General features: G+C 39.7%; 1 protein-coding gene across 2 annotated transcripts; it reads left to right on the forward strand.

Annotated features, from left to right (window-relative positions):
* The first annotated feature begins 885 nt into the window (after positions 1 to 885).
* On the forward strand, positions 886 to 5424 carry hsbp1a (heat shock factor binding protein 1a). 2 transcript variants are annotated; one of them, XM_017700625.2, is made up of 4 exons: positions 886 to 1069; positions 2545 to 2611; positions 4190 to 4326; positions 4415 to 5424. In XM_017700625.2, exons 1-3 carry the CDS (start codon positions 1025 to 1027, stop codon positions 4309 to 4311), a joined length of 234 nt encoding a protein of 77 aa, XP_017556114.1. In that variant the 5' UTR covers positions 886 to 1024; the 3' UTR covers positions 4312 to 4326; positions 4415 to 5424. The 2 variants fall into 2 exon arrangements, with proteins under 2 accessions (XP_017556114.1, XP_017556113.1); XM_017700624.2 differs by having other exon boundaries at positions 888 to 1069; positions 4190 to 4316.
* Positions 5425 to 11810: the final 6386 nt, after the last annotated feature.

The following is an 11810-nucleotide window of genomic DNA, read 5'->3' on the forward strand; positions in this document are numbered from 1 at the left end:
GCCCAACCCATTTCTTCTTTTTATCTCTACCCCTTGTTTTCGAGTGTCACCCTAACCCTTTGGAATTGAGCTACAGGGTAGTGGTTGAGATCTTCCCTCTGAAACGGGACCCTCAAAATAAAAGCATCACTTCATTAACAGCTACGAGCGCTGCTCTGTAGGCGACCCTGCCCGTCTGCACTGACAGCAGAGGAGGGTAAAGTTCAGCTCCTCACTGCTGGGCTTTAGTTACATTTAGGGATCATACGCCTTCAAAGAGGGGGGGCAATTATTTATTACCACCCCCCACTAATTCTTCAGTGATATGAAGCTGAAGTCAGATTTTCACCACATTCTTGATCGAATTTTCCCGTTCCTTCTTAAATGATGCAGCAGTTAAGTTCTGTGCTTCAGGCATCAGAACTGCTGGACTATTTAAGGTGGACTTGGAAAGTTAGCTAGCTAGCTACCATGCTATTTAGCAAATGTTAATGCTTGTTATGTAGAAAACGACCAAAATACGCTGAAACAACATTAAACTAAGATAATAAAACTGTCATTGTAACTTTTTACAGGAGAAATTTCTCACGTCTGTGTGTTTGTTTGGTCGCTCGCGCAGCCATCCTGCCGTTTTTTTTTTCTCATATCACTCCGCTTGGAGTCTGAAAAGCCTCCGTTTGGAGGGCCATGTAACCCTAACACTTCACCATCCCCCTCAATCTCAGCTAAAATTGGGGCACCCTACCCCTAGACGTGATCGCGCACAATAGAGGGCTAAGGGCTCAGTGGCTAAGAGGGTTGAAATGGGACTGGGCCTTACTGTAGTTATTCTCCATGCTTGGGCCCCTCCATCCCGCTAGGGGGCAGCGTGTCTAAGAGGGGGCTACCGACTACCAATCGCAGCTCACTTTCACTAGTACTGCCAGAGTCCTGTCTGTGTGGGCAGCCAGCTACGCAGGTTAGCAACGGCGCAGAATTGACGAGCAAGTTGTCACGAACAGTTGGTCAGTTCGAGGCTCTTTGACTAAGATCAGGTTTAAAGCCAATGTCGGACACGGAGCCCAAATCAACCCAGGACCTGACGGCCGTGGTAAGGGTTAGTTTGGCAGGTGGTGGTTGTATCGTTACCGTAGCTGTGGCTACGGCTACCGAGCTGTCAGGCAAACTGCGGGGATGCCATAGTTTCCATGGCTTCGTGAATGTGTTTGATAGCCTTTAGCTAGAACAGCAGGCACTAGATATAGATCAACAGGCACTAGATATATTAAATAAGAAGACGGTCGTCTCAGCTCGAATTTTCATGGCTGCTCTTGTTGAGACCGTGTTTGTATGTGTGTGTTTTCTCTCTCTCTCTCTCTCTCTCTCTCTCTCTCTCTCTCTCTCTCTCTCTCTCTCTCTCTCTCTGTGCGTGTGTGTGTGCATGTATCTCGTTCCTATTTGAAGAAAACCTCGTATCTCTATTTTTGACGTTTTTCAGTTTTTGACATAATTTGAAAATGCCCGTTTCCCTTTACATTGTCTAAAACTAAACTAAAAGAAACGACCCAGAAAGACTTGGAATCACTGGCTACCGTAATTAATTAGTTATAAATTTTAGAAGTGGGTTGGACAATGTATTCCAGATTTTGTATATTTGTATTTGTATATATTCCTGTACTTAGGTTTTTAATATTTATTCTTCCTTTTATGTTGCTTTGAACCTTATTCTTATTATTACTGTACTGTGATGTGTGACTGATACTGACAGCTAAATTTCTTTTGGGATCAGAAAGGTATCTGTCTGTCTATCTGTCTGTTTCTGTCTATCTGTCTGTCTGTCTCTATCTTTGTCTATCTGTCTGTATCTGTACATGTCTGTCCATCTATCTGATATCTGTATATCACTTGATCTGTATATCAGTCTGTCTATATCTGTCTATATCTGTCTATGTCTATCTATCTAGATTGTATGTCTAGAGAAAAGACTGCTGGGAATTGGGAACTGTATGTTAGCTTGGTACGCTGTTAAGAAAGGAGAGTACTTCAAGAGTCTGTTATTCAAGGCAGCGGTTCTGTTTAGAACCATGAGTTCTTCTACTCTTACAATGCCAAGCTTGTAACCCCTTTTGGTGCTACATAGAACCATATGCAACACATTCTCCACAAATTTCACCCCACAAAGAACTGTTTAAGCATGAAATTGTTCTATGTAGAACTCATGGTTCTAAACAGAAACAATGCCCTTAGTAAAGTGCCGACTTCTGTTTTCTGAATGTACCATAAATTAATCAAATTCCAGTTGCCATGGAGTTTATTTCATGTTAAATTGACTGACTACTCTTTGTTCGCTCAAAAATACCTCGTTTCCATGGTTTCAGCTGCACGCGTAGGCGCATGGCATGACTTTCAGCTGCTTTTATCTACCCTCTGCTGCGGGGAGGCAGTAGCGACCCCAAACACCCACACACTTTGAGAGAGGCTTGCGTGTGTGCTGGGCATGAATTAAGTGAGCACTGCGTTATGCTGATTTGTTCTGGAAATGGCATTAATTTCTCACTCTCTCTCTCACTCTCACTCTCTCTCTAGGTCCAGACCTTACTACAGCAGATGCAGGACAAGTTCCAGACCATGTCAGACCAGATCATTGGCAGGAATATCCTACTTTAACTTGGGCCCAATCTCATTCTTCTTTTTACCCCCACCCCTTGCTTTTGAGTATCACCCTAACCCATTGGAACTGATTTACAAGGGGTAGTGGTTGAAAGCTTGTCCTATGAAATGGGACTCTCAAATTAAAAAAATCATTAACAGCTACCAGCGCTGCTCTGTAGACGACCCTGCCTGACTGCAGTGACTGCAGAGGAGGATAAAGTTCAGCTCCTCACTGCTGGGTCTTAGTTACATTTAGGGCATCATACTTATGATACTTATGACTTAGGGCAATTACTTATTATCACCCACCCCTAAATCTTCAGATACAGATACAGAATACACTGAAACGACAATAAACTAAGATAAAACAATGGTCAACGTTTTTTGTTAACTGAAAAAATTCTCGCATTTGTGGGTTTTTTTGGTTTCTTGTGCGCCGTCTTGTCAGTTTGTCTTTTTTCTCATTCTCATTTTTCTCGTTTGGAGGGCCATGTAGCCCCAACACTTCGCCCTACCCTCTATCTCAGCAAAAATTGGGACACCTTACCCCCTAGACCTGAACACTCAAAACGTAGGACTAAGGGCTCAGTGATAGTGGCGAGGGGTGAAATGCGACTGGGCCTGAGTGGCTTTCTGATCTGGTTGTTGTTGAGTGATTAGTAGCCAGTCAACCGGAGACATGGACAAAGGAAATCCGGGATCTGTGTAATTAACATGTTTTCAGCGCTGCAGTTTATTAAATACTGGAGAAATTTAAATATTGAGAATTACACAAGATGTTAAATGTACACTCTTAGCGAAAAGCATCTCTATATAATGCCAAGAAAGTTTCTATATAGAACCATCGATGCTATTTAGAACCACTTATTTATAAGGGGCTTTAGGAACCATACACAACAGTTCTTTCATGATCGAAAGAAGCCATTTATGCATTTAAGCGATTCTTTGAGGTTGTCAGCTTTCTGTATCATTGTATTTGATTAAGAACCCTTAAGGAACTCCCCTTTTTTAAAGGGTGTAAGAATTTGAGACAAATAAAGACAAACTTGTGAGATTCACTTAAGATGTTTTCTCCCAAGCCAGTAGCAGCTTATTGTACATTATACACCGATCAGGCATAGCATTATGACCACCTCCTTTTTTCTATGCGCCATTGTCCATTTTATCAGGTACACTTACTATATAGGTGCACTTTGTAGTTCTACAGTTACAGACTGTAGACCATCTGTTTCTCTGATACTTTGTTAGCCCCCTTTTACCCTGTTCTTCCGTGGTCAGGACCCCAAGGAACCCTCACAGAGCAGGTACTATTTGGGTGGTGGATGATTCTCATCACTGCAGTAACACTGACGTGGTGGTGGTGTGTTAGTGTGTGTTGCGCTGGTATGAGTAGGTCAAACACAGCATGACCGCTGGGATAGGCTCGCGCACCCCCCCCCCCCGTGACCCTGAGGGAGAAGCAGCTTAGAAAATGTGTGTGTGTAATCGGCCAGATTAATCACATAAATAATAGATTGTTTGATACTAGCTCAACATTTTGTGGTGAAACATCATGTGAGATTCTCCTTAATCGGCACACTTGATGAGATGAGTACACGAATTGATGACCTGGAGAAGAACATCTCCGACCTCATGACTCAGGCAGGGGTGGAGGAGTTTGAGGGGGAGAACAAAGTCACGGACGCATCAGGCACAGCTTGATTAAGGTGCGTTAAGGTAAACCTGAACTGATGGCGCTGAATTCAATTCAACTGGCTTTGATCTGGGAATGCAGTTCAACACAAATGTGTCTTTGTTGTTTCAGTTCTGGCAGTTCACCAAGTACCATGGAAGACCATTGGAGTGGCAGAGTTCTCTTAATGTAATGGCGTGTATGTATGTATGTATGTATGTATATATGTCTGTATGTTTTGGTTTTTTTTTGGTTTTTTTTTTTTCTTTTTTTAGGGGGTGACAGTGTTTACCATGTGTGCAAATAGCATTTGATATTGAATATAATTTACTGCAACAATTTTGTTTAATGCTGCACTTAAATATGTTTTGACAAAATCTTTTAGAATGTAGGTTCAGCATGCCCCCTTTTCTAAGACAGCATTGGGTTTTGCATTTCCAGTCTGTTGTCTGGTCATTCAAACCTAACTAAGCCACATGACAGAAAAAAAGTTATGCTTGCAAGATCCACGTGTGAGAGATAGTGGAAGGTTAAAGAATGATAGGTAGTGTAGTTTGGAGTGGCATAGTTACCAACAGCCTTCTTTCACAGCAATAAATTAATTTATTCTAACATTGCAGGCAGGAAAGCATCCTCTTACTGGTCAAACGTCAATAACTATGCAAACATCTGTTCATAGTGAATTCCTTTAGAATGAGAAATGTTGCATTTGATGTTTTTGTGATTAGAGTAGAACGATTTTGAGTGGATAGCGTACCTGAGGGTAGTGATGGTCACACCTAGTCATTCAAACCACTTGGGTAGAGTCACGCATAGAGTGATGATATCAAGATTGCATATGCAGTGTGGGCTCACAGCTTGGTTGAAAGCAAAAATACATTTGATTTCACTCTTGCTGGGTACTTGGTTCCTTCAAGTTTCATCAGTGTTTTCATTCAGTGTTTTTTCTAGAGGTATAAAATAATAATTTCCAAGAATCTGAACCTGAAATCGTCCTAAAAAGTCAAACCTCATTAAAGTCGAGGCCAAAACAGGATTGTAATGTGAAAAAAAAACTCAAAACATAATTGTCTCTTTTAAATTTTAATGCTGTTTCCGCAAAGACTCATCAGTTAGTTATTTTATCCAGAAGCTAAAGAAGTGCAAGTCATTATGACAAAACCATGCTGAACTCAGTACCTAATGAAATGGAGAACATATGTTTTAAAACTTCTGTGTTGTACACAAGGGTTCAAAAAGAATTGGAATTGGAACAGTCGTATCTACCATCACTGCTTCGAAATATGCATCGATCAGGCATCTGTTTCTCTGCATACTTTGTTAGCCCCATTTTACCCTGTTCTTTAGGACCCCATGGACCCTCACAGAGCAGGCGCTATTTGGGTGAGGGATCATTCTCAGCACTGCAGTAACACTGATGTGGTTGTGTGTTAGTGTGTGTTGCGCTGGTCTGAGTGGATCAGACACAGCAGTGCTGCTGGAGTTTTTAAACACAGTGTCCACTCACTGTCCACTCTATTGGACGCTCCTACCTTGTCAGTCCGCCTTGTAGATGTAAAGTCAGAGACGATAGTTCATCTGCTGCTGCACAGTTTGTGTTGGTCATCCTCTAGTCCTTCATCAGTGCCCGCAGGACGCTGCCCGCAGGACGCTGCCCGCAGGACGCTGCCCGCAGGACGCTGTTGGCTGGATATTTTTGGTTGGTGGACTATTCTCAGTCCAGCAGCGACACTGAGGCATTTAAAAACTCCAGCAGCACTGTTGTGTTTGATCCACTTGTACCAGCACAACACTCACTAACACACCACCACCACCACATCAGTGTTACTGCAGTGCTGAGAATGACCCACCACCCAAATAGTACCTGCTCTGTGAGGGTCCATGGGGTCCTGACCATTGAAGAACAGGGTAAAACGGGGCTAACAAAGTATCATAGAAACAGATGGACTACAGTCTGTAACTGTAGAACAACAAAATGCACCTATGTAGTAAGTGGAGGTGATGAAACAAGGAGGTGGTCAGAGTGTTATGCCTGATTGGTGTATATAACCTAGGACAATGGTCACCAACCCTCCTCCTGAAGATCTGCTTTCCACTTCTAGCGCAAAGCAGTTGGAGCAGGGGTGGTAAATTGTGGTTGGAGCTAAAGGTCTCCAGGACTGGTGTTGGTGACCACTGGCTTTATAAATATAGATCAGCTAGGCTACTTTGAGAGCTGGGTTGAGAATCTATAACGGAGCAAGTGCATTCAGTGCCTGGCATTTGCCTCATTGAGCCACATTCTGGAAGTGTAAAACCCATTAAGCCTGTTCTGTACACCTTAACCAGGTGGTCTTTCCTCACTTCTTATGCCCTGCTGTTAGCAGACACTAGTCAAATGTAACTGTGATGCTGTGGATATTTGTCTCAAAGCATTTCCTCACCTTCTTCCTTCTGATGATAAAACTCTACCATGTCTCTCTCTGTCTTTATCTCTCTCCCTCTCTCTCTCCCTCTCTCTTGAACATACACATTGCATAATCCTTTTTGCTGCACTTGCATCAGCAACAAAAAAAACAGCATAGCACGTGCTTAGAAGACATCTGATCTACTGTGACTTAACACATGAATTTCCATTGGTGCTGTTCATGGGAGATTTTCTGCTGGGATGCAGGGAGAATGTAGTAAACCCATCAGAGTGTGGACTAATGTAATCCGAGTTTAGAGTCTAAACGGCCAGCATGATCACTGTATTTGAAAGTTCAGTCAGAAAAAAAAGGAGTTTCCAAACTAGGAAGTCATCAGAAGTGCTGACATTAAAGAAGCCTAAGATAATTTTTTTTTTAAAACCAATTGTATTAAGTAGTATCAGTGGATGGTGGGATAATAAGAAATGTAAACTGCCATACAAATGGGTTCGGTTTGAGGGAAATTAGAACCATTGATTAAAGTATAATTTTAATGTCGATGCATTGAAGAACAATTAGATTAGATCCAATGTCTCACCTTTTAATTGCCAAGTGGATGTTGAGAACCAATTGACTTATTAAAGTGATTTCCTTAAGAAAGTGCATGATCTGATTTCTGGTTGTTTCTGGTTGTTTTTGTTATGGTTTAGAAAAAAATTATGAGACATTACATTGTGTTTCACAGTTTTACAGACAGTAGTCTTGAAAATTCTCTTATTGGCGTAGCATCACATTTATTTAATCCGCTCAAACCTTGCTACCTTTGAATAAGAACCTTTGAATTCTTTGCCACCACAGCTCCTGTGCTTTGTTTTGAAGCAACATAATCCAATGACAGAGATATAAACAAAGTAATTCAGAGTGGACGGGGTGGGAAATGCCTCATTCTATTCTGATTTCTTTACAGTGATAGTGATAGGAACCAGGGGTCATGAAATCTACAACTCAAATATATATATTTTATTGACTATGCAAAGCGACCAGTGAACTAACACATGTCTTCTGTTGATGATGGGAAAATGGTTGTTTTCTTTAGGGACTATTTAACTTTACAGTGCATTGCATGTACCTGTCTGCCTTGAATATACAGGCTGATTCAAAAAGGTTCATCCGACAAAACGATTTATTTCACTTGTAAATCGTTACAGATCAATGCAGTAAACTGTAAATGGTTTAAGTGAGCATGAAGTTTATTATGTAACTATACAAGGTCTCAGTCTGAACCTCCTCCACATCAACACCACAGTCAAACTCATCCCACACTGGATTGAGCATGTCAGGTGTCGCTGCACTCATGGCTCTTTCAGTGCGATTTCGGAGATCATCCAGTGATGTGGAACCAGTGACGAACGCTCTGAGCTGTTGGAGGTTCACTGCCCATGAAAGTCACGCTGCACATTTATGACGGATTCACTCTTATAGAAGTGGAGAACGCAGAACGCTGAAGGGAGCCATTTTCTGGTAACAGTTAGAAACTATGACCTCCTTCTTTCAATTGGATTGTGATTGGTTCCTAGACACCTCATGGTTGTAAAAATATGGCGCTTTGAATCTGATGAATCTTTTTGAATCACCCTATATTGTGAAAAATATGGTTTAGGCCGAAGGTTTTTCTCAAAGCTACACTATAGATAGGTCTTCAAGGGTTCTTTAGTAAAGAAAAAGGTTCTGTATAGAACTGTGAACACGTAAAGAACCTGTTACATGATTAAAGGGTTCTTTGGATTGTAAAAGGGGTCTTCAGATTGATGGAGAATGTACCTTATATAGTTCTATATAGAACCTATTTGAAAGCAGTCTATTGCACCTTTTCCATCAGTCTGAAGAATCCTTTTATTGTACATAGAATCCTTTAATCATGCAAAGGGTTCTTTAAGTGTACTTGTTTCTTTTTCGAGCCATGTTCTTTATGAAAGAACCATTGAAGAAACATTTTGCAGAGTATCATAAATCAATGTCTCAGATGTCAGAGATTGTATGTGTAACTATTTAATGTAACAGCTTTCTGTGAGTGAGCTTTTAGAGGCATTACGCTCTTCAGAGTTCTGGTTCCTATCACTGCCACTGTAAACAATTCAGAGTTTTTCTGAAATTGAGAATTTTAAACCAGTGTGAATGAATTTGTTTACATCTCAACCACTTAATCACACACAATCTTTGAAAAATTGGTGGAATTCCCCTTTAATATGTCCCTCTACTTCAACATGGCCCCAGTGAAGCATAATGGCTTGTCTGAGCTCAAGCAATAAAGAGTAAAGAAAATAAAAGAGAACAGAAACTAAGAGATTAACTAAGAGATGCTGCTACCCAGCAGAGCTCTATCGAAATAGGCTTTATCTCTGCTAAACATAACTTCATAAACATGAGTGTTTCAATTTCATCACCTATGAAACATCGTCAATCATAAATCTGGTTTGGTTGTTTGCATCTTATACAGTCTGATAAGTGAGCCTAGTCCAGTATGTCACACAGCTGAGTAACTGAATTAACCAGCCAGACGGAAAAAGCTCCATGTAATTATGCTGATGATGCAAAATATAACATTAATATACATTTGCATGTAAAAGTGTGAGCTCTCCAAGTCAAATGAAATGTTTTGTTGACGCATTCTCTGCAGACAACTCACATTTTAATGCACAATTACTGTTTGTTTGCTGAATTTAACATGTTGGGAGAAAAATAAATAAAATGTGTCTAGTGCAAAAGTTACAGCATTGTATTTATTTTCTGTATTTTAAACTCAAATAAATAGAAATTGTGCACTAAAATCTGCAGAAAAATTCCATATTTAAGTTTGTTCCATGTAGAGGACATCACTTCAAGCCAACAAAACATGTCATTTGACCAGAAGATTTCAAACTTTTGCGTACAATGTATAGAATCTTGAACTCTGGTGCTAAAGGAGTGGGGAGGTGCAGTTACATCTCATTTTATTTGCCCCTTATAAAATTTATGTTTAGATTAGATTATATTTGGATTTCTTTTGAAAGATTTTCCTTTTTTTCTTATTTAATATATTGTCTCTGTCCAAAGAAAAAACAACAGTCTCCAAAATAGTAGCTTCTCAGGAGAAAGCCAAACATTCTTTACTTTCAGTGAAAGGTAGCGTTTTAAACTCCTTGGGACCACCAGTGGTTCCAAAACGCACTTCGTCATACTCTTCATATCTTTCCTATTTCATAAGCTACATTCAGAAGCTGGGCGTCATATGAGGCTGTAACTCTTCTTTCCAGTCAAATATAATAAAATACGCTGAACTAACAGTTTGTTTTTCTACTGAAAGTCGACCCATTTTTCCCCAAATCTGAGCTATAAACTATAAACAGACAGCGTCTCTTCAGTGATCTGCTCTGTAAACATTACTTTTATAGAATAATACAAAGAGCGTCTGAGATTTTTGGCTTTCAGCAGTAAATTGTAAGCATGTAGTAATATGTGTAGATCATAAAACACATGTTCTGTTAATTTGAGGGGAGCTTTTACCAAAAAAATCAATAAAATAAAAATGTACATTTATTTTGTGCAGTTACTGAATAATTTGCCTTATGATTTGGTCAGATGGACAAACCAAAACATACCCTGGAGAATAAGAGGTTAATGAAGACATTTTCTCGAAAGTGATTTCAGAGCATTTCTATTGGTCCATTCTTCATGCCGTTTTCCCACGATGTAAAGATCAGCAGTTGTGCTCGAACTATATAAAAAAATAATCAAGAAAAATGGCAATTCATGTTTTTCTGGGCACATTGACGATATTGGGTTGTAGGTCATCAGAAGTTCAAGATTTCTTTTTCTTCAGTTAATTTTGAAGCAAAATAAATGAATTCTTGAGATGATTACAGACTTTTATCTTTCACACTGAGCTGGATTTTTACTCACTGTTTTAGTCATTGGTGCTCCATCACATGCCTTAGAGAATGTATATATTTATGATCCAGAATTGTATTTACATCTTGGCTGATTGTGGCTACTGTAAAAGTATTATGAAAATGAAATATAACCCAGTGTTTTACATTTGTATGACCCAAGTAAGAACATAGTTGCATCTCCACTGTCCCAGTGATTGTAAATAAATTACCCTCAGGATTTGAATCTGTTTACATAATTAACAGTATTGTTACAAATATGAAAGTATTCTTTTTGCAGATGACAATATATTGTATTTAGATGTTGTTTATGTGAATTGGCCTTGTTGGGCTGCAGTTAATAGTCTGTAAAGTTAACAAATATTAATGCATGTGAAACTAAATGCATGGTACATGCCAGTGATAGTCCTAGATGGACAAGTTGTATTCTGGATGGGATTCTTGCCGAACTACAACTACGCATGTTGAATATTTAGCTTCATGTCTTGCTTCACCAAAGTTGTTTACCTAAGACCCTCAGAATCAGACTGAAATGGAAATATAAATTGGTTGCTTGACTGTGCAAGTTTCTAACTGTGCTTATATGAATTGGTGCAGCGCTAGAGCAGCAATGATGTCTGTTGATGTGGTCGACAAAAACACTTCTCTTTATCACAGGTGCTATTTACCACATACACATCATTATTTTTGTGGTGTGTACAGAGAATTCAGGATTGATGTGACAGGGCTTTTACCTCCTTATGCATTTTTAACAGATATTCATTCCGTTTGACTGGTTTAATTTACTCTTCCACCGTCATTTCATCACAAGGCATGCTATTTCTTTGCACCTTTAATCTGAAATGAAGTTCCAGTCAAAACTTCTGTATTTGGTACCATTGGATCGGTTTAGGAAATGCCGTAGGATCCCTTCACTGAACAGTGTGTGTATTTAGTGTGATTTTTATGTCATATTTATCTGTATCTACTTAGTGCTGTATGAGGATTGTTTATATTGTGATGTGTGGATGCGTGACGATATTTTTGCCTGTTTTGATGAGTGTGACAGGGGTTCTTTGTGAATGTGGTGTTTTTCTTCCCCGACTATCCAGTTTTCAATAAAGCAAAAAACCCTTGTTTTATCAGTTATCTTGCACCAAAGTTTATGGGGTGATTTTGACAAATGTGCATGTCAGCTGAATGCATACATATGAAATTGATCAGTGCCTTCATATA

This window comes from Pygocentrus nattereri, chromosome 15 (genome assembly GCF_015220715.1).
Source record: "Pygocentrus nattereri isolate fPygNat1 chromosome 15, fPygNat1.pri, whole genome shotgun sequence".
Lineage (NCBI taxonomy): Eukaryota > Metazoa > Chordata > Actinopteri > Characiformes > Serrasalmidae > Pygocentrus > Pygocentrus nattereri.